The sequence below is a fragment of the Caretta caretta genome, chromosome 20 (genome assembly GCF_965140235.1).
Source record: "Caretta caretta isolate rCarCar2 chromosome 20, rCarCar1.hap1, whole genome shotgun sequence".
Taxonomy (NCBI): Eukaryota; Metazoa; Chordata; order Testudines; family Cheloniidae; genus Caretta; species Caretta caretta.
The window spans coordinates 21,722,385-21,745,663 of record NC_134225.1 but is presented as its reverse complement, the minus strand read 5'-3'; the positions used below and the strand labels follow the sequence as shown (position 1 = coordinate 21,745,663).

The window sequence follows — 23,279 nt, the reverse complement described above, 5'->3', positions numbered from 1 at the left end:
CTCAAAGCAGGACCAATCCCCAATTTTTGCCCCAGATCCCTAAATGGCCCCCTCAAGGATTGAACTCACAACCCTGGGGTTTAGCAGGCCAATGCTCAAACCACTGAACTATCCCTGCCCCGTGTCCATGCTGCTCTTCACTGCTCTTGTTACCTACGCCAACTAGATTGAAGCTAGCATGGGCAGCCCTCCCTGCTTTGCAATCACTTCTCCATTTGCAGTGTAGATGTACCTTCAGCCTCTTTTTGTGCAAACTCACTTGGTCTCAGCTCATCTCTGCAGGAAGAGGAGGGCTAGTTTAGCCGAAATAGACAAGAAACTTTGTTGCAGAGAAATAGAGGAGAAGGGATGACAGGTTCCCATCTTGTTTGGAGTTTCCTGTGTGAAGGAGCCCCTGCCCCCCACATGCCTGAGGAGCTCATTCTGCTATAGGAGTACAGCTACAGGGCCACTGAAGTCCTTCAGCGTGGACACTACAGTGAGACAGGTGGGCTTCTCCACCTCCCCGAGAGGTGGTATCTCAGTTGACAGAAGAATTCTTCCGTCAGCATGGTGCTGTCTACACTGGGACTTAGATTGGCTTAACTGTATCGCTAGGGATGTGGATTTTTCACACCCCTGAATGACGTATTTGGGTCGATCTAATTTTCTAGTGTAAACCAGCCCTCAGCTAATGTTTGTACAGCACTTTGAAGACTAAAAGCATCCTGTGCTAAGTATTACCAGGGAGAGAGAGCATGGTCTTGTGATCATTCAGAATCTAAATCCTCCCCGTGTCATCAGATGTCACTTAGGGCATGAACAAGGCTCTGCCAGGCCTGCCTATCATGTTGTTTGCCAGAATGGCTGCAGCGTTGTGTTTCTATAACTCAACTTTTTCACGAGGATCAGTTGTTGGCCTATTATTCAACCCCCCATCTGGAGAGCCACTTGGCAGCTTTTCCTCTGGTTCCTAACTTTTGACCTGCCTGACTTGGGTGGCTATTCCAGGAGCTGAAACTCCCACCAGCATTGGAACACACAAGCCTTCCCACCACATCACGATTCAGGGAAAGCTCGTGTTGATTCTTATTTATATTGAAGCAGCATCAACATAAATCGATCAAGAGGCTTCAGCCAGGTCAGAGTCTCATTGGACTAAGTACAGTAGGAACATGTAGTGTATGACAGTCTCTACCCCAGAGAGCTTTCAGGCTTTAAGGGTGAGTTTTATGAGAGGGAAACAGGATTCCTGGCTTCTGTGCCAGCTCTGCCACTGACTTGTTGTGTGACCTTGGGAAGTCGCTTCCTCTCTCTGTGCCTCAGCTTTTCCATCTGGAAAATGGACATAATACCGTAACGAACTGATGCGTGCATGTGTGAGAGCGTGAGACCACTGCCTCTACAGGACGGAATTGGTGTATTATAGGCCCTACACAGCTAATGGTGATCCCTTTCACTTGTACTGACTGCGGTTAGATTGTAGGTGCTGCAGGCTGCTTTTGAAAATGTGGGCCTTTGCCCCTCTAATTAGGGCTGGTTAGAAAACAGAGGAGGAAAAGTTCATGCTAAACCTTTTGAATTTTCGCCTTTGCTTTTTTGTGGATATTTGAAATTTTGGAATTCAGGAAACTTTGCCCAGCTCTGCTGGTAATCGCTTCTCTCAAGTCCCACAGCAAATTGCAGTGAGTGAGTCCAACTGTTAGGGAAATGCCTTTTCTTTCTGCAAGCCGGCAGTTTTAACCAGGCCACATGCTCCATATGATGATGCTTAATTGTTTCATGCATTTATAAATGCAAGATCTCATGCGTTTAGGTCAGGCTTGACTAATGACCTAGCTAGGCCTGCCCTGAACTCAAGTAGATGCAAGCTAACATTCTGGCTCTGTTTTAACAGGCCTAAATTAACTTAAGGCAGTTAACTTGCGTCTTCACAAGAGCGCAGATTACCCCTCTTGGACCTTCAGCTGAAGGATCTGACGCTGGCCATCGTCAGAGACAGGATACTGGGCTGCTGGGCTGACCCGATATGGCTATCCTTATGTTCCTAAGCATATTTTTCTTGATTTTTTAAAAAAATAGTTCCATTTTAACAAATTAATTCTCTGCCAGAATGTTTCCAGCATCTCTCAGGGTGCTCAGAGCTCCCCCTGGTGGCCAATTTAACACACGGACATTTTTAAATGATCCATTTGGTGCTCGCCGCGAGGGCTGTTTTTATTTTTGCTCCTCTGTACCAAGCTGTGGATTCAAAAACTCATGTTGGGCTGGTGTTTACGTTAGAAATCCTCAGAGGTGGCTCTTTATCTTTTATTTATATTTTTTAATGTCTGAAATGTGCCTAATTTGTAAAATCTCCAAGGTGCCAGAACAAAATTTGAAAGAGCAAGTGTATTTCTTAGAGCTTTAAACACCAGTTTGAAGTAAGATGGATTGATAGAGAAGGATTGGAATTGGACTCCCAGAGCCAAACCTCCCTGAAGCGCCGATCCAGCTTCAAAATGTGTCTAAGGAGACGCACATACATAGACACTGCTCTTGCTCTCTGTTTGTCCCTGAGACACGTAATTGTTGTTTTTCCTTACATCTAAAAGCCACCTGGATGGCAAGTCAGTGCTGGCTCCATGTGTATGGAAGAAGTAACTGCTTCTTCTACATCCATCTCCGCATCACTTTCCAGTTCACGCCCTCCCTGTTCTGTTGCGCCCAGTCTTCATTGCAGCCTCGCCCGGAGACGTGCTCCTGAGGAGGGATTCAACTGTAATATTTATTCTTATAAAAGTAAAACTATTTCCCCATGTTTATTCCCCCCCTCCACACCCCACTATTCCTCAGATGTTCTTGTCAGCTGCTGGAAATGCCCCACCTTGATTATCACTACAAAAGATTCCCCCCCAACTCCTGCTGGTAATAGCTCACCTTAAGTGATCATTCTCTTGTTACAGTGTGTATGGTAACACCCATTGTTTCATGTTCTCTATGTATATAAATCTCCCCACTGTATTTTCCACTGAATGCATCCGATGAAGTGAGCTGTAGCTCATGAAGGCTTCTGCTCAAATAAATTTGTTAGTCTCTAAGGTGCCACAAGTCCTCCTTTTCTTTTTAAAAGAATTCCACTTGCTCTAGCAAGATGTGCCCAACCCCAGCCTCACTAATGGCATGATCCTGTCACCGTCCTCATCTGCTCCCTTTTGTTTGTCACCCCCATTCGTCACATCCTGTCTATGATTAGATTGGGAGCTCTTCAGGCAGCAAGCACATCTGATTCATACACCCCTTGCTCTAGCCACCTCACTTCCTCCCAAACCCAAGGACAAAACCCTGGTATCCTAAATCTCAATACCTTGCTCCTACCACTAAGCCATGTTTTCCTCCCAGAATCAGGAAGTCAACTCAGCAGCCCTGACATCCAATCTTCTGCTCTAACTACTGGACCCAGTCCTATCCGAGAGTAATAGATAGAAGTCCTGGAGTCCTAACCTTACGATGCCCATTGTGCAAGCCAATATTGTCTCATTGTTTTCTTATACTCCCTTGTCTGTCTATATCCATCTGTTGTCTGATACTTAGATTATAAGCTCCTTGAGGAAGAGACTGTCTTTGCTCTTTGTACAGTGCCTAGCACAATGAGATCCTGGCATATAACTAGGGTCCCTAGAAGTGAAGGTAATACAAATAATAAATAATAATAATATCACGTCTTCCCATCCCACACCCATATAACTGCAGGGCAATATTTCACTGAATGACATCTGAAAGAATATCTGAAAAAAACTCTTAACCCTCCTCAAGATACCTCTCCAGCTCTTGCTAAATTCAACTCAGATGTGAACCTTGGAGAAAATGGAGGGTGTTAGAACCATGACATTTCCAATAATTCTCCATCGGACCCATTTACTGTACCCGGCCCTCCTCCTCCCCCACGTATCAAATCTGCATAGTGGGTGCTCTGCTTAATGATCATACCAGAAGGAGGGACAGCTAGGCCTGTGTGTTTCTTGAGACAGCAGAACGCAGTGCGAATTCAGGACGTGTGTGTGTGTGTGTGTGTGAGAGAGAGAGAGAGAGAGAAAAGGGGGACACTATGGTGGAGGCAGTGCTGTTCGCCCAGCAGAGGGGTGCAAGCCACTCTCAAACAACAGATGTGGACTGTTTTGGCAATGTGTGAAAGGATTCCTCCCTTTGCCTTTCCTCTATCTAAAAGGACCCCCCCCCCCACACCTCCCGTGATTTGCCTCCATCAATATTAAAGGTTTTAAAAGCTCTAACACTAAACCACATAATTCTCTGTGGATGATGGTCTCAGAGCTGCAGTGAGAACCCAGGAGTCCCAGCGCTACCATTTGACCAACATTCTCTCTTAGAGGTGGGACTAGAACCCAGAAGTCCTGACCTACAGTTGCCAGCTATAATCACTGGACCCCTCTCTCCTCCTGTGCACAGGAATCTCTGTACTTCTCTCCTACTCCATCACGGCACTGGTTCTGTCTCTCCCCCTCTCAGTCCTGCCTCACACCAGGGAAGGAGGGGTGTGTTTCTGCCCTCTCCCCCATCCCATTCTTTTCACAGAATTGATCTCCTCCTGACCCCCTTATGTGTCCTGTCTCCACAGCTTTCCATTCACAGCCATCTGGAAAGACCCATGGATGGCGAAACATACCGTGGTCCACACTTCCATGCTGTCGCCTCCCAGCTACTATGACGCCGTGCACGAGGGCCGTGGGCTAGCCACCCCGGACTACCCCTTCCACGGTGGCTTCCCCAGCTTCCAGGACATGCAGTACCACCAGATGAGCCCCGGCCAGGAGGCCCCCTCATTCAAGAGGCGCGGTGGTGTGGTGGACCACCGTGATGTTATCATGGCACATCAAGCCCACAAGATCCACAGCACCCCCCAGGCACGGCGCAAGGAGTGGGAGTAAGTAGAAGGCCAGTTCCATGCAGTAGGGCTGGCTGTTCTGTCAACCAGGTCACAGGGGGTCAGATCAGTCACTGCGTGCCATTTTGTTTTCCATGAAAGACCATGCCCTGGGGAAACCAAGGCTTGCTTCTTGCTCTTTTGACTTCCCCATCACTGGAGGCCTCCATCTATGAGCTCCCACTCCTCTAGCTACTCCACAGTTCCAGGCAACTTAGAGGATACCTGAAAACATGGTACCGATATGGATTCCCCCAGGGGGCCCTACTACAGACCACTGATCCAGCACAGCGGGGCGGGGCGGGGCGGGGGGGGGATACCAAGCTAGAGGAGCCATCAGTCTGATATATGGACCAGTGGTCTGTCCCAGTGTTCCAGGGTAGGAGGGGCTACTGCAGTGGTTCTCAACCTGGGGGTTTGCAGACTATCTCTAAGATTTCCAGTGGGGTCCGCACCTCCATTTGAAATTTTTTCAGGGTCTGCAAATGGAAGAAGGTTGAGAACCACTGGGCTACCAGGCTACAGTGTGATCTCGTGTGGTAGGGAAGGGAAGGGTACCTACTTAGTGGGCCCCATTAGGCTGATCCAATGCAGCAGGAATGGAGGGGTAAGGATACTGGGGCTAGATGATCCCATTGGGCTCATCCAGTGCATCTGATATGGGAGGGTACTGAGATAGATAGGCCCATTGGTCCAATCCAGTCCAGCAGCGAGTTGGGGGACACTGGGCTAGATGGTCCCATTGGTCTGATCTGGAACTGCAAATCCTCTTGTATATTCAAATCCTTCCCTTCTGACGTCATTTTGCACCGTGCTTTGGATCTAATCCCTAGGTCCTGTGTCAGCAGTCTGCTGACATCTGGTGGCTGCTCAGGCCCCCAGACTTTGTGAATTAATCTCATTTCGGAAGAAGTCCACATTTGCGTTAATGGTTAACACTGATTTTGATGCACCTGGCCACCTCCTTCCCCCTCCCTCCTGGTCCCTCAGACTCACTTCCCTCGCTTTCCAACCTGTTATCTTTCTTTCTGGTTTTAAGAAATCCCAGCTTGTTGCCTTGGAAATGCTGCTATCTCCACCAGAGGATCATGGTGTTACTACAGGCTGAGGGAGGCCCCTGATGGGAGGGGTTGGGGTGAAGGGGATACCCTGATGCCAGGGAATAGCAGGGAGTGTGAAAAATAGTCCCGCTATAATGTGATTGCTAAATGCAGCTGACATGGGTCGTAGCTACGGGAGCTGCAGCTGCGCCATCCTGTGCTGTGGAACAGTGAGCTCTTACCAGCGAAGCAGGTGTAGGCTTGCTCAGTGTACAGAGAAGAAAACTGAGTGATGCTGGTGATCTAGTGTAGGGTGCTCTCCTCTGTGCCATGGATGGTGTCTTTGGGTGCTCTCGTCTCTGGCTCAGTGCTGACGCCAGCCTTGTAAAGGGTGTTATGCTGCTAGAGGCACCCATGTTCTAATCAGCTGTCATAACGAGACTTGTGGTCATTAAAGATCATGTGGCACTTTTTGCAGGAGTCAGCTCAAGATGATTGGCCTAATTCCAAGCTAGATAATTCTAGTCTGCGGCCCTGAATTCTCCTTGCAGTTTCAACTGGATTCAGAATTCCCTTTCACTTCCGGTCCTAATGTGATAAGCAGCCTTGCTGTGGGCTTTTAAATGCACAGTCCTATCCCAGAGGTGGCTGAGTTTCAGTGGGTGGGTGAGTGGTTTCTGTGTGCAAAGTTTGTACTGTCTGTTTGGAAAGCACAACAGGCCGATTTAGAAGAATGACGCTATAGATCTGATAGAGCTTTGAATGTGCCTATCACTTGGTATCAAGCTGCTGATGACTCATCTCCCCCGTCCCAACAATATTCCCTTTGGTAAAAAGAAAAGGAGTACTTGTGGCACCTTAGAGACTAGCCAATTTATTTGACAGGTTTCAGAGTAGCAGCCATGTTAGTCTGTATTCGCAAAAAGAAAAGGAGGACTTGTGGCACCTTAGAGACTAACCAATTTATTTGAGCATAAGCTTCCGTGAGCTACAGCTCACTTCATCAGATGCATACCGTGGAAAGTGTAGAAGATCTTTTTATACACAAAAAGCATGAAAAAATACCTCCCCCCACCCCACTCTCCTGCTGGTAATAGCTTATCTAAAGTGATCACTCTCCTTACAATGTGTATGATAATCAAGTTGGGCCATTTCCAGCACAAATCCAGGTTTTCTCTCCCCACCCCCCCCCCAAACCCACTCCCCTGTTGGTAATAGCTTATCTAAAGTGACCACTTACATATACAACACACACTTTGCTTCTCTACAAAAGAAAAAGGACACTAAACTTTCTAAACTACTACATGCCACAAGGGGCCACAGCAATGGTTCCCTCAACCCACCCAGCAATATTATTAACCTATCCAACTATTCTCTTAGCCCAGCAGAAGCAGCTATCCTATCTCGGGGCCTCTCCTTCTGCCCCTCCACCCCCACGAACATGATACAGTTCTGTGGTGACCTAGAATCCTATTTTCAACGTCTCCGACTCAAGGAATATTTCCAACATACCTCTGAACAACATACTAATCCACAGAGACCTCCCTACCAATGCTACAAAAAGAAGGATTCTGGATGGACTCCTCCTGAAGGTCGAAACAACAGACTGGATTTCTACATAGACTGCTTCCACCGACGTGCACGGGCTGAAATTGTGGAAAAGCAGCATCACTTGCCCCATAACCTCAGCCGTGCAGAACACAATGCCATCCACAGCCTCAGAAACAATTCTGACATCATAATCAAAAAGGCTGACAGAGGAGGTGCTGTTGCCATCATGAATAGGTCGGAATATGAACAAGAGGCTGCTCGGCAGCTCTCCAACACCACTTTCTACAAGCCATTACCCTCTGATCCCACTGAGAGTTACCAAAAGAAACTCCACCATCTGCTCAAGAAACTCCCTGAAAAAGCACAAGATCAAATCCGCACAGACACACCCCTGGAACCCTGACCTGGAATATTCTATCTGCTACCCAAGATCCATAAACCTGGAAATCCTGGGCGCCCCATTATCTCAGGCATTGGCACCCTGACAGCAGGATTGTCTGGCTATGTAGACTCCCTCCTCAGGCCCTACGCGACTAGTACTCCCAACTACCTTCGAGACACCACTGACTTCCTGAGGAAACTACAATCCGTCGGTGATCTTCCTGATAACACCATCCTGGCCACTATGGATGTAGAAGCCCTCTACACCAACATTCCACACAAAGATGGACTACAAGCCGTCAGGAACACTATCCCCGATAACATCACGGCTAACCTGGTGGCTGAACTTTGTGACTTTGTCCTCACCCATAACTATTTCACATTTGGGGACAATGTATACCTTCAGATCAGCGGCACTGCTATGGGTACCCACATGGCCCCACAGTATGCCAACATTTTTATGGCTGACTTAGAACAACGCTTCCTCAGCTCTCGTCCCCTAACGCCCCTACTCTACTTGTGCTATATTGATGACATCTTCATCATCTGGACCCATGGAAAAGAAGCCCTTGAGGAATTCCACCATGATTTCAACAATTTCCATCCAACCATCAACCTCAGCCTGGTCCAGTCCACACAAAAGATCCACTTCCTGGACACTACAGTGCTAATAAACGATGGTCACATAAACACCACCCTATACTGGAAGCCTACTGACCGCTATTCCCACCTACATGCCTCCAGCTTTCACCCTGACCACACCACATGATCTATTGTCTACAGCCAAGCTCTGTGATACAACCACATTTGCTCCAACCCATCTGACAGAGACAAACACCTACAAGATCTCTATCAAGCATTCTTACAACTACAATACCCACCTGCAGAAGTGAAGAAACAGATTGATAGAGCCAGAAGAGTTCCCAGAAGTCACCTACTACAGGACAGGCCTGACAAAGAAAATAACAGAACGCCACTAGCCGTCACCTTCAGCCCCCAAGTAAAACCCCTCTGTCAAGGTTCCTCCCCCACTCTGAACTCTAGGGTACAGATGTGGGGACCTGCATGAAAAACCTCCTAAGCTTATCTTTACCAGCTTAGGTCAAAACTTCCCCAAGGTACAAAATTTTCCACCCGTTGTCCTTGGACTGGCCGCTACCACCACCAAACTAATACTGGTTACTGGAGGAAGAGCTGTTTGGACGCGTCCTTCCCCCCAAAATACTTCCCAAAACCTTGCACCCCACTTCCTGGACAAGGTTTGGTAAAAAGCCTCACCAATTTGCCTAGGTGACTACAGACCCAGACCCTTGGATCTTAAGAACAATGAACAATCCTCCCAACACTTGTACCCCCCCTTTCCTGGGAAATGTTGGATAAAAAGCCTCACCAATTTGCATAGGTGACCACAGACCCAAACCCTTGGATCTGAGAACAATGAAAAAGCATTCAGTTTCTTACAAGAAGACTTTTAATAAAAATAGAAGTAAATAGAAATGAAGAAATCCCCCCTGTAAAATCAGGATGGTAGATATCTTACAGGGTAATTAGATTCAAAAACATAGAGAACCCCTCTAGGCAAAACCTTAAGTTACAAAAAAGATACACAGACAGAAATAGTTATTCTATTCAGCACAATTCTTTTCTCAGCCATTTAAAGAACTCATAATCTAACACATACCTAGCTAGATTACTTACTAAAAGTTCTAAGACTCCATTCCTGGTCTATCCCCGACAAAGACAGAATATAGACAGACACACAGACCCTTTGTTTCTCTCCCTCCTCCCAGCTTTTGAAAGTATCTTGTCTCCTCATTGGTCATTTTGGTCAGGTGCCAGCGAGGTTACCTTTAGCTTCTTAACCCTTTACAGGTGAGAGGAGCTTTCCCCTGGCCAGGAGGGATTTCAAAGGGGTTTACCCTTCCCTTTATATTTATGACACCCTCCAACACATTATTAAGGATCTACAACCTATCATGAAGGATGACCCAACACTCTCACAAATCTTGGGAGACAGGCCAGTCCTTGCCTACAGACAGCCCCCCAACCTGAAGCGAATACTCACCAGCAACCACATACCACACAACAGAACCACTAACCCAGGAACCTATCCTTGCAACAAAGCCCGTTGCCAACTGTGCCCACATATCTATTCAGGGGACACCATCACAGGGCCTAAGAACATCAGCCACACTATCAGAGGCTCGTTCACCTGCACATCCATCAATGTGATATATGCCATCATGTGCCAGCAATGCCCCTCTGCCATTTACATTGGTCAAACTGGACAGTCTCTACGTAAAAGAATAAATGATGAGATTACTGGTTCTGTGGATGAAGGGAAAGCAGTGGATGTATTGTTTCTTGACTTTAGCAAAGCTTTTGACACGGTCTCCCACAGTATTCTTGTCAGCAAGTTAAGGAAGTATGGGCTGGATGAATGCACTACAAGGTGGGTAGAAAGCTGGCTAGATTGTCGGGCTCAACGGGTAGTGATCAATGGCTCCATGTCTAGTTGGCAGCCGGTATCAAGTGGTGTGCCCCAAGGGTCGGTCCTGGGGCCGGTTTTGTTCAATATCTTCATAAATGATCTGGAGGATGGTGTGGATTGCACTCTCAGCAAATTTGCGGATGATACTAAACTGGGAGGAGTGGTAGATACGCTGGAGGGGAGGGATAGGATACAGAAGGACCTAGACAAATTGGAGGATTGGGCCAAAAGAAATCTGATGAGGTTCAATAAGGATAAGTGCAGGGTCCTGCACTTAGGACGGAAGAACCCAATGCACAGCTACAGACTAGGGACCGAATGTCTAGGCAGCAGTTCTGCGGAAAAGGACCTAGGGGTGACAGTGGACGAGAAGCTGGATATGAGTCAGCAGTGTGCCCTTGTTGCCAAGAAGGCCAATGGCATTTTGGGATGTATAAGTAGGGGCATAGCGAGCAGATCGAGGGACGTGATCGTTCCCCTCTATTCGACATTGGTGAGGCCTCATCTGGAGTACTGTGTCCAGTTTTGGGCCCCACACTTCAAGAAGGATGTGGATAAATTGGAGAGAGTCCAGCGAAGGGCAACAAAAATGATTAGGGGTCTGGAACATATGAGTTATGAGGAGAGGCTGAGGGAGCTGGGATTGTTTAGCCTGCAGAAGAGAAGAATGAGGGGGGATTTGATAGCTGTTTTCAACTACCTGAAAGGGGGTTCCAAAGAGGATGGCTCTAGACTGTTCTCAATGGTATCAGATGACAGAACGAGGAGTAATGGTCTCAAGTTACAGTGGGGGAGGTTTAGATTGGATATTAGGAAAAACTTTTTCACTAAGAGGGTAGTGAAACACTGGAATGCGTTACCTAGGGAGGTGGTAGAATCTCCTTCCTTAGAGGTTTTTAAGGTCAGGCTTGACAAAGCCCTGGCTGGGATGATTTAACTGGGAATTGGTCCTGCTTTGAGCAGGGGGTTGGACTAGATGACCTTCTGGGGTCCCTTCCAACCCTTATATTCTATGATTCTATGATTCTATGAAATGGACACAAATCAGATGTCAAGAATTATAACATTCATAAACCAGTCGGAGAACTCTTCAATCTCTCTGGTCACGTGATTACAGACATGAAAGTTGCGATATTATAACAAAAAAACTTCAAATCCAGACTCCAGCGAGAGACTGCTGAATTGGAATTCATTTGCAAATTGGATACAATGAACTTAGGCTTGAATAGAGACTGGGAGTGGCTAAGTCATTATGCAAGGTAACCTATTTCCCCTTGTTTTTTCTTACCTCCCCGCCCCAGACGTTCTTGTTAAACCCTGGATTTGTGCTGGAAATGGCCCACCTTGATTATTATAAACATTGTAAGGAGAGTGGTCACTTTAGATAAGCTATTACCAACAGAAGAGTGGGTTTGTGGGGGGGTGGGGGGTGGGAGAGAAAACCTGGATTTGTGCTGGAAATGGCCCAACTTGATTATCATACACATTGTAAGGAGAAAAAAGAAAAGGAGTACTTGTGGCACCTTAGAGACTAACCAATTTATTTGAGCATGAGCTTTGACTAACCAATTTATTTGAGCCTCTGATAGTGTGGCTGATGTTATTAGGCCCTGTGATGGTGTTTGATTGATAGAGCCAGAAGAGTTCCCAGAAGTTACCTACTACAGGACAGGCCTAACAAAGAAAATAACAGAACGCCACTAGCGGTCACCTTCAGCCCCCAACTAAAACCCCTCCAACGCATTATTAAGGATCTACAACCTATCCTAAAGGATGACCCAACACTCTCACAAGTCTTGGGAGACAGGCCAGTCCTTGCCTACAGACAGCCCCGCAACCTGAAGCAAATACTCACCAACACTAACCCAGGAACCTATCCTTGCAACAAAGCCCGTTGCCAACTGTGCCCACATATCTATTCAGGGGACACCATCACAGGGCCTAATAACATCAGCCACACTATCAGAGGCTCGTTCACCTGCACATCCACCAATGTGATATATGCCATCATGTGCCAGCAATGCCCCTCTGCCATGTACATTGGTCAAACTGGACAGTCTCTACGTAAAAGAATAAATGGACACAAATCAGATGTCAAGAATTATAACATTCATAAACCAGTCGGAGAACACTTCAATCTCTCTGGTCACGCAATCACAGACATGAAGGTCGCTATCTTAAAACAAAAAAACTTCAAATCCAGACTCCAGCGAGAAACTGCTGAATTGGAATTCATTTGCAAATTGGATACTATTAATTTAGGCTTAAATAGAGACTGGGAGTGGCTAAGTCATTATGCAAGGTAGCCTGTTTCCTCTTGTTTTTTCCTACCCCCCCCCAGATGTTCTGGTTTAACTTGGATTTAAACTTGGAGAGTGGTCAGTTTAGATGAGCTATTACCAGCAGGAGAGTGAGTTTGTGTGTGTATGGGGGTGGGGGGGAAGTGAGAAAACCTGGATCTATGCAGGAAATAGCCCGACTTGACTATGTAAAGAGTTGTCACTTTGGATGGGCTAGCACCAGCAGGAGAGTGAATTTGTGTGGGGGGGTGGAGGGTGAGAAAACCTGGGTTTGTGCTGGAAATGGCCCACCTGTTGATCACTTTAGATAAGCTATTACCAGCAGGACAGTGGGGTGGGAGGAGGTATTGTTTCATATTCTCTGTGTGTATATAAAGTCTGCTGCAGTTTCCACGGTAAACATCTGATGAAGTGAGCTGTAGCTCACGAAAGCTCATGCTCAAATACATTGGTTAGTCTCTAAGGTGCCACAAGTACTCCTTTTCTTTTTCCAAAGTATGCATCCGATGAAGTGAGCTGTAGCTCACGAAAGCTTATGCTCAAATAAATTGGTTAGTCTCTAAGGTGCCACAAGTATTCCTTTTCTTTTTGCGAATACAGACTAACACGGCTGTTACTCTGAAACCATTCCCTTTGGTGTTTCCATTTCTGTGGGACCTTATTTCTTGCTCCTGCACAATCCCCTTCGAGCACACCAGGTGGCGATGTTGGACTCCCAAAGGCTGCCCAAGCTGGGAAGAGATTCCAGTGGCTGGGAATGAAGGGGAGGCAAATAAAATGTCCCATTTGAATCATTGCCAAGCATAGTCATTCTCTTCATGGCTCCTTCTTATCTCTGGTGCTGGAAATTGGGACTCCTGCATTCTATTCCTGGCTCCAGGATGGTGGAGTGTGATCTAGTCATTAGACTAGGGGGGATTGGGAGTCAGGACTCTCTCTCCCTAGTTCTGAGGGGGCAGCGGTGGGCTAAGAGTTAGAGGAGGTGACAGCATCTAGACTCCACTTGTCAGCTTTACCATGGACTTGCTGAGTAAGCCTAGGCAGGTCGCTTCTCTGTGCCTCCGTTTCCCCCCCATACAACGGGGATGATAGAAGCCTCCCTAGGTGCGAGGCCCACTCAGTTTGTTTAGCACACTGAGGTCCTTTGGATGAAAGTGCAGAATTGTGCAAAAACAGACCAGGGAAGCTCAGGCCTGGTGGGGTTTGACTGAGCTTTGATTTGGATTTAGGGGTTATCGGGCCCTGAACTTCCAGGACAGTGCGTATCCCTGGGAACTACAAGTGGAAAATGGGTTCATGCCAACCTCACTGAGGGCCCCTGCCTTTGCTCTGAGCCTTGATGTGAACCACGGTCCTTTTCTGTGCTCCCAGAAACCCTTGCAATGCTTCATATAGCTCAGGAGTTACTCTTCCATCGTCATTTCTGTTTAACACTCATGTATGGCCTTAGGGGCACGCCCCTTGCTACGTGATTCACAGGAGGGCTACACTTTCCCTATCCTCACCCCCTCCCAAAGCAAGGGCTAAGCCCCTCACCTCCTACTCCATCCAGGACAGGGCTCTTCTGAGGAGGAGCCCCTGGAGTTCCCTGCATCTGTTGGCCAAGTGGTGAGTGTCCAAGGAGTGTATGTGTGTGTGTGTGTGAGAGGGGGTGGCTCTGTGTGTGGGTTTCCCTGGTGAATGGAAATGTGTGGGCAAAGACCCATGTGTCTTACTCCTGCACCGCCTTGTAGCAGCAGAATCCGCAGTGTGCCCTCAAAAGCCTCCGCCCAGCCGCGGTGTGCATCTAGCTTTCTCCTGCTCAGCTTTAATTATAGCAACACATTGGTCATTCAAAGAGGGAGATTTATTACTGTCACAGGGGCCTGATTAATAGACCTCCTGCCTCTCATTTCCTAAAAGCTCCTCTCTCTCTGGCCTTCTGCTTGTCTCCCCCTCACTGTTGTTCCATCTGTGTGACCAGAATGTAATGAGAGCTGCAGGTTTGACTGTAAAGGGAAGCTCCCTCAGCTCAGCATTTATCGCCCACAGGTGCCCGCAGATAGGGCACTCCTTGCCAGCTTGCACTGGGGTGATAAAGCTCTAATCCTTCTAAAGGAGCCCCTATATCAGACCTGCCAGTTACCTCCAACAAGGCCAGCTAGCTACACACTTCTGCCCTCACTCACTTCAGTTGCCTGTCTGAAATCCTGCAAGTCCTTTCTGAGCAGTACATCCAGTCCTCTCTGGAAAACCAGCAGCCGCCAGGCCGAGGCTCCGGGTGTTATTGTCATTATTCATTTCTATTTCGGTAGCGCCTAGGAGACCGTCATGGACCAAGACCTCATTGTGCTGGGTGCTGTACATTATCTATTTGGTGTATTACGGTAGTGCCTAGAAGCCCCCCTCATGGACCAGAACCCCACTGTGCCAGGCACTGTACAAATGGAGAACAAAAAGACAGTCCCTGCACAAATGATTGCACAAGGTGTGAGGCTAGGGAGGTTCAGGCCCCCCGCCCAGGACTCTGTACTGGCCTGATGCAATGTCACCCTCTCGCACTAATGGGAGCAGTGGCAACATACACAGTTTGCCTGGGAAACCGAGAAAGGAGCTTTATTTAAATTAGCGAGGGAGAAGAGAAACAAAGCTGTAGAGTAAACAATCCAACCCCCGCAACCCAGCCTCCCCCGCACAACCTGCTAGTTCTGGTGTAGCTAAGAACTGCTGTAGGATGCAGTTCATATCCATTTGCTTGCTCCTAGGTAATTCTGAGGAGGGCAGGGTCAGGTAACACCTCTGTCCTGATAAGGGTCCTTCTTCTCTCCTCTCTGGCCTGAAGTTTTCCCTGACTCCCTCATTGGCAATTCAAAGGGGTCTTGGGTTCCACCTGTCAGCAGCAGAGTCTGCCTGACAGTGCCAAGAGCGGCAGTTGACTTTAGGAGCTGCGACTGAGACCTCTGCCCCCCTGCAGCTCCCCTGACTGATTCCCTAACTTCTGAGCTGCCTCAGTTGCAAGCAGGGTCTGTATTTGCAGCGAAAGACCAGAGGGGCTCTTAAATAAACAAGAAACCGTGAAAGGGGGATACATGCATATATAGGACATTCACAGTTGCCTCTTGCAGGGATAGAAGCCAGATCCTTATCTTCTAAAGAACAGGCCTTGAGCTAAAAAGGATACTCTCCAGGATCTGTTACAGGGCCTATGACACACAACTGAGCTGTTCTGAGTCCATCCAGCAGAGGACAGTGGTGCTCATATACTGGCCAGATCAATATTATGCATGTGTGTTGGTTCACAGGGTCTGATGAATGCTGTGGAAGATCCCTCCTAAATCCCCCTTTAGTCTGGGTTAGATATTAGAGATGCATAAGGGGTGGCTGCCTGGCTCTTCATTATACCCTCTGTCGTGTGCTCTCTGTAGTCGTCTAAGGGTCTGTCTACAGTACAATTAAAGACCCACTCGGGCTCCCAGGGTTCGGGCTAAGGGGCTGGTGAATTGCAGTGTAGACATTTGGGCTCAGACTGGAGTCGGGGTTCTGAGACCCTGCGAGACGGGATGCTCCCAGAGCTCAGGCTCCAGCCCCAGCCGAAACATCTATACCGCAGTTAAACAGCCCCTTAATCCGAACCCCACAAGCCCAAGTCTGCTGGCTTGGACCGGCTGTGGATTTCTAACTGCGGTGTAGACATATACTGAGTGTCCCTGTGCATCTAAAGACCCTGTTTTCCCTTCCTCTGCAGCAGGTGACCAGGACTGGGTAGATCTTCCCCGGGTTTTATACCAGGGCCTGAGCAATTGTGCAGGATCCCCAAGTCTCTGCTTCGTTTTTCCCTCTGTGGCTGCTCCCCTCCCCTGGCCAAGGGCCGGCAGCCAGCACTGCCTTCCCCCTCCCCCGGATCAGCTGCCTCCCAATGCCCTGAAATTTGAAAGTGCTGAGACCAGGAGTCTGTTAAGTGCGGCAGAGCGACCTGCTGGGAAATCCATTAACCCCTTCACGCTCTGGGAAGCAGGCGGCAGCAGGCCACAATAGGAGCTCTCAAGCAAAAGGCCCATTTCAGTTAAGTGCCTGAGAGGAAAGAGAATGGGCATCCCCCACCCTACAGTGCACACCAGAGACAGCAAGCCAGGGCCGGAGCAAACAGCAAGGCGGTGGAGGCTTCATTTTTGGTTATTACAGACCACATGGTGAGAATGGAAGTCATGGCTGCACTTTGGCCATGTGCTTTCTTGGAGAACTACCCCCTAGGAATATCCACGACATAGAGAGGGGCATGGCATATTCCTGTTCCCCACTCTGGGAGGAGGAGGAGATGAATAGGAGGCAGTGTAGTCTAGAGGACAGAGCACTGGTTTGGACTGGGTTCTATTCCCAGCTCTGCTGCTGGGTGACCTTAGGCAAGTCATGTCCCCTCTCTGTGCCTCAGTTTCCCCATCTCAAAAATGGGGACGATGATGCTGACTTCTTGTGTAAAACACTTTGAGGCTACTGATGAAAAGCCCTAGATAACAGCTAGGTATCATTATTAATGAGGTCTAGTGTTTAGATGAGGGTAGTGGGAGTAAGGTCACCTAGGTTCTTTTCTCAGATCTTGGAGAGAATGGGGTCAGTGAAAATCTACTGGTCAGAACCTGGGACTGGGAATTAGGAGTCTTGGGAGTGGAATTCAGGATCGCCATAGCTGGGAAAAGAACCAGGAGTCCTGACTTTCAGTCCTGTGCCTTAACCATCTCGTCATTCCCGCCCCGCCCTGTAATAATGAGTCAACGTTGGTGACAGAGGCACTTTGAAGTACGGGCATTTAGAGTTCAGAAAAGCACCAAAGACCGTCCGCAAAGCTGGTCTCAAAATCACAGGCATCCAGGCTCTTTGGGGGTATTTCTGCTCCCAGCTGGTGAATGCAAGTAACTCATCTGAACTAGGGATCTTTGCATGTGGGATTGGGATCCACTTTGTGATTCACAGCAGGGCCTCCCAAGGGGGAGGGAGGGCATAAGGGATAGTTTTCCCCGCCCCCTTCGAGAGGGCCCCCAAACTGAATGGACTTGGGACTTGGCACACGGGGTCACGTGCCACTCATGTTTGGCCTGGCTGCCTCTCCATCATGATGCCAGGCCAAACCTGAGTGGCCCGCAACTCCATGTGCCAGGTTGCAACACCTGGAACAGGGAGCTGGGCCCAGCCCCATAGGGCAGGAGCCGCCACTGCAGGGGTACTGGGGAGCAGGCTTGCTCTCCAATCCTTTGTCCCTGGGGCCTCCCTCTGGTAATTTTTTTGAAAGGTGGGTAGCCTTCCTTTCAGATTTTGCCCAGGGTCCTGAAAACCTCTGTTCAGCCCTGACTCACAGGTATCTTCCTACTGAGTTTCCTGCCTCCAAACTTTGGATGAGTTTGGCCAGCCTCTGCGCCTTCCAAAATATTTGGGCCTGGAGTTCTTCAGATGAAGCTTTGCCTGGGAGCAGGAAGAGGTGAGGTTTTTGCTTTTCTCCAAAGCGATTTGGCCACAGCCATGGCCATATGACAGCAAAAGGAAGATAAAGTGACTTCCTGGTTGGAAGGACAGTTGGAGGAAATGGATTTCATCAGCAATGTGACCGTGACTTGTGACATGGATCAGAAGAGGAAAGTGGGTGAAGGTGGCATGAGAGAAGGGACCATGGGTAGTTTACAGGGAGAAAACCCTCTAGCCAGCAAAATGTTCCAACTGGACTCTATAGCCTAAGTGAAATGTAATGGACCCTACGTGCAGGCCTCAGCTTCATCAAACCTGCCTCTAATGCCCTCCCCGCCGCTTTCTCCCACACAGCGGCCGCGGTAGGGTTGAATGTCAGCATGTAAAAAAGCCCCCAGGGTGGCAATGTGAATAATCAACAAGACAAGCATGTCAGATCCCTCTCGTCACTCTGTGAAGCACAGTCTCCTCTCTCCCCCTGTCAGTCGCTGCTTTGCAAGAGTGAAATTTCAGATGTTTGGGTACAGAAAGGAAATAGGAGACCTGAAAAAGCCACTTTTCTGTCCTTGTGTCTTGAAGTTCATTTCTTTTGCTTCCTCCTGGTCTTCCTCTCATTTTTCCTTTCCTGCCTTGTGATTTCCATGCCTCTAATCCCACCATCCACCAACGGGTCCCCAGCAGCCGGGATCAAGGTGGCTGGATTATAAGCATTCACTACACAGTTTGAGTAAGCTGAAGCTGTGACCGAGGTGACAGTGGGTCAAACAGATCTTTCTACCCGAACAGATTACAGAGCTGCAAGCAGTATTGTCTAGTGGCTAGAGCCAGGGGAACTGGGGGCCAAGTCTCAGGGGTTCTATTCCCAGTTCTTTCATTAACTCATTCTGTTGCCTCAAGGAAGGCATTTCTCCTCTATGTGTCTTACCCCACCCACCCTTTTCAAAGCCCTTTGAGATTCCTGTACACAGAGGCGCTACTCACATGAAGTAGTATAATGAACTGGCTGTCGTACCACTGTCCTGTGGGCTCAGAAGTACTCCACCGTATGTCCTAGGCCCTTTACTGCAAGAGGAGAGATTGTCCTCTGGCTCAGATGGCAGGGGCCTATGGTATTAGGGCAGGAGACTATGAAGCCCAGCGCTGCTGTGAGATTCTGAGGGGCCCTTGCGCACCATAGTGACACCTGGGACATTTTGCTTATGCTGCTGTTGTCTTGGAGAGGTGAGCAGAAATTGGTTGTTGGTTGACCTCACCCAACACAAAAAGCCTCCAGTTGATCAGCTTAGTCCTTAGCCAGGGGCTGCTTTTGAGGACCCGCAGTTTGGCTTGTGGGGCACATTAGGACCCTAATGTTCTGGGGGCCTAATTTTCAGAGACATCGAGCACCTGTAACCCTCACTGAAACCAATGGGAAGCTATGGATACTCAACGCCTCTGAAGATCAGTCCTGGAGGGGGGTACAAGGAAGAAGCATCTGTATGGAGTGAAGGGGGTGGGTGAGTCTGAGGGGCAGTGTGGGAGTGACCCCACTTTGCCACTTTCCTTCAGGGTGGAAATTCTGTTGCTGCTGTGATTTTTTTTTCTGCTGGTTCAATTCTCTCTGTGATTTCCCTCTGCCGCCTGCTCCAGCAGCTGCTGTGACGATAAGGAATCAGATCAGAAAAGGAATTTAGCATGCCCAGGGCTTGGGGGGACTATGCTAAGGAGTAGGTAGGGAAGAGGGTATGCATCCTTCTCCGTGTCTCTCCTCTGCCACCGTGGCATTGCAGGAGAAGGGCTGCACAGGCCGGGGGTGGGGGGCAGGAGCAATGGCTGGCCCAGCTCCGATGTACCAGACACAGGCATGTGTCATGCAGGTTCCACCCACACCCTTGTCCACCTCACCGCAGGGTCCCTGTGCTACCTTCCTGCTCACCTTGGCAGCAGAAGATGTGCCGAGTGCCTCCGCTCTCCTGCTAAATGCGCCTGTGGCTTTAAAGGAATCCAGCGCTGGGAAAAGTGGCTGCATCGCAGCCGTGCAGCCTGAATCTTCTGCGTATTCCCAAAGCAGGGCAAGCTTCCCCCACCACTGTCCCAGAGGGACGCACTTTCTCAGGGGAGACGGGAGTTCGGTCCCTGTGCCCATTCAATCCTCAGTCTCTTTGCTGGGGCTGCTGATTCTAGTAATACGCACACCTTTGTGAGACCCACCAAACTCATTTCACGTGGGCCAGTGTGTTCAGTGACGTGTGGTCGCTACAGACCTTGCAGGTCTGAAAGGCTCTGTAGTTTGTTACTGAGCCACCTAAGATGTCTAGGCTGCTGCTGCTCCTGGCGAGAGCTCGTGCTGCAGCTGGGATTTGCAGTCTGGTGCTGGGGTTTAGAGACATCCATGGGTGCAACAGAACTTGTTGTGTTACTTCTAAGAAACTTGTGAAGCTGCCAGCCACAAAGCGAGTCTGTCCATTAACCATTTCAGAGCTGCTTCGCCATGTAGACAGAATGCATCTGCTGCTGCTGCTAAGGTGCCAGAGCATCTTACAACGCCAGTGCTGTGAGAATCTGGCTGAAGTTACACCAGGTTGCCCCATGCTGGCACCTAGACACCGCAGTGATGGTGCCCTAGGCATACATGGATGGGTGCTCTGATGGCTAGGGACTGGGAGTGTCAGTAGTCCCCATGCCCTATAGTGGGGATGTGGGTACCAGAGATGCATCTCATTGGACAGTCTCTGAGTTAAACCCAGCCCAGAGCCTCAGCCAAAGGTCCCATGGACATTCGGTCGTGTTTTTCTCTTATACCAGTGTTGGAATCACCTTTATTGAAAGGAAATACTGCAGTGATATCCCACAAACGATGCAGCTCATGACAGGATACTGCAACAGGTGCGGCAATTACTGTAGAATACTGTGTTTTTGTGGTTTTTTTAAATAAAGGCCCTCACTGTTGGAGAAGGGGATGTAGAGAAAAGACATTGTGAGGCACAGAGTTACAGGATTCCCGGGTTCTATTCTTGGCTCTGGGAGTTGGGGTGTTCTCGTGATTGGAACAACGGGGTCTAAGAGTCAGGACTCCTGGCTCTGGGAGGGAGTGCGATCTAGAAGACCCAGCAGGGGACTAGGAGCAAGGGCTTGTGGGGCCTGTTCCCAGCGCTGGGAGGGAGTGTGGTATATGTGGTTACTGCCGGGGGTTGAAGCTCTGCAGTTGCTGGACTGACTCCAAAATTGGCCTCTTTGCTTTGCTAGTGCAGCCTTGGGCACGCTCATCACCTTGGCACGTGCCAAGTACAGTCACTTCCGGCCCCTGCTCTCCTCTGGGAAAATGGACGGGAGTTTGAATACCGCAGACAGCAGTGCTGCTAGGTCTGCTACTCCATCCCCACTGCGCTCCTGAGTCACTTCCAGGCAAGGACTTCCTACTCTGACGGCAGCACTGACCTGTGGCCGGTCATCCTTGCCTTGGCTGTCTCTTCCATTCCCATTCTCACTGGCATGCTCTCAAAAGCCAGCACACTGGGGGAGGTAGTGCGGCATACGCGTGCCTGTGCATGGAGAAGGAGCACCACTGTTTTCACAAGCATCACCGTGACCGACCTGATCACTAGTACCTGCTGGCACAGTCATTACTGACACGGTTAGTATTGCATGATCACTATTGGCACAATCACTTCTGACACTACTACAATTGCATGGATGCTGCTGAAACCACGCTTGATACATTTGCTGTCTACATTCTTCATGTCCCCTAGTCCCACTGCGACCTGAAAAATCTCACCTGCCACTGAAATGCAGCCACCTCTGGGGTGGAAAACACCAGTTGTTTAACAGTGCACAACAGAAATATGTAGTGGTTCAGGACAGGCTGTGAAGATGAATCCTGTGCCTGTCTGAAGTTTCAGAAGTGGAGAATTAGGGAGCCAGTTATGGTAAAGAGAGAAAGTATGGTCTCGTTGTTAGCGCACTTAGCTGGTACTCAGTAGCTTTGGGTTCAATTCCTGGCTCTGTCACTGACTCCCTGTGGAACCCTGTGCCTTGGTTTTCCCTTCTATAAAACGGGGATGAAAATACTTCCTTTCCCTCCATCCTTTGTCAATTTAGATGCAAGCTCTTAGGGGCAGGGACTGTCACTTACTATGTGTTTGTATAGCACCTTGCACAACAGGGATCTGATCTCCCCACAGATATGGTACAGAACTATTGCTATTTTATCCCATATATGACAATTCTACGGTGTGGCTTTCTCACAGGCCCAAAAAACAGTGCACAAATTTATTATCAATATGCCATGACGAACAACTATCCGTCCCATACGGCTCTTTATTACTAATAGTCTTCTAGGAAGTACTTTACAAGACTGTTTGTTTATACTTCTTCCATTTCGGAATCTTTTGTCTTCCAGAACAATACGCTGGAAGATTTAATGACAGCCCAATTGGATTAGTGTGTGTGATTTACAGTTTATTTGCATAGTTAAGTCCACATAGAAAAGGGCAAAACTCATGTGAAAGATCTAAGGGCTAAGAACATTTTATAAAAAAATTAGTGCATTGACTAATTAACTCTCATTAGCTATGTAAAATAGGAGAAACGGCAATAAATAAACAGAATCAGACAAATCAATTACAAGAATAAGGATTATAACCTTCACAAAGGCACTTGCTTTTTCAAACTCTTGTGATGCAGCACTGAGCAAGACGGGTTAATAGGGTAAGTAAAATAGCTTTATCTCTAGCTGTGTCTAATGCATTTGTCAGATTCAAACCCAGTTCAAGTCAAACTGGTTCACATCCCATCAGAGAAGGGCCATAAGGAGAAAGGGCCGTGCAGTAGTTAGGGAGTTTTCTAAAGTCTGGAGTTCACTTCCCGACTCTGCCTCAGGCTTCTTGTGTGATCTTGAGCAAATTGCTGCATCTCTGTGCCTCTGTCCCCACCTGTGAAAGGGAGATAATAACGCTGTCCTACCTCACACTGGTGTGTGAGACTACCTGTAACAAAGAGTATGGGTGATAAGTACCAAAGATGGATGAGAATTGCCACATTATATCAGATTAATGGTCCACATAGTCCAGTATCTTGTGGTCAGCACTCGCTGCTTCACAGATGGATAATTAGACCCCAAACACGTATTCACTTGTCTTCACCACGAGTCATCCCACTGACTTTTTTGCAGAATTGGGGCCTTATGGGTTTCTTCTTAACCTCCT

At 48.5% G+C, this 23,279-nt stretch overlaps 1 protein-coding gene across 1 annotated transcript in view; it reads left to right on the top strand.

The window, feature by feature from the left end:
• Positions 1-23,279, top strand: part of CACNA1A (calcium voltage-gated channel subunit alpha1 A) — a 196,745-nt gene that overhangs the window by 8,945 nt on the left and 164,521 nt on the right. The window contains exon 2 of the mRNA XM_075121673.1: positions 4,595-4,900. Within this exon, the coding sequence (XP_074977774.1) occupies positions 4,595-4,900 (306 nt within the window). The remainder of the gene's footprint in view (positions 1-4,594; positions 4,901-23,279) is intronic.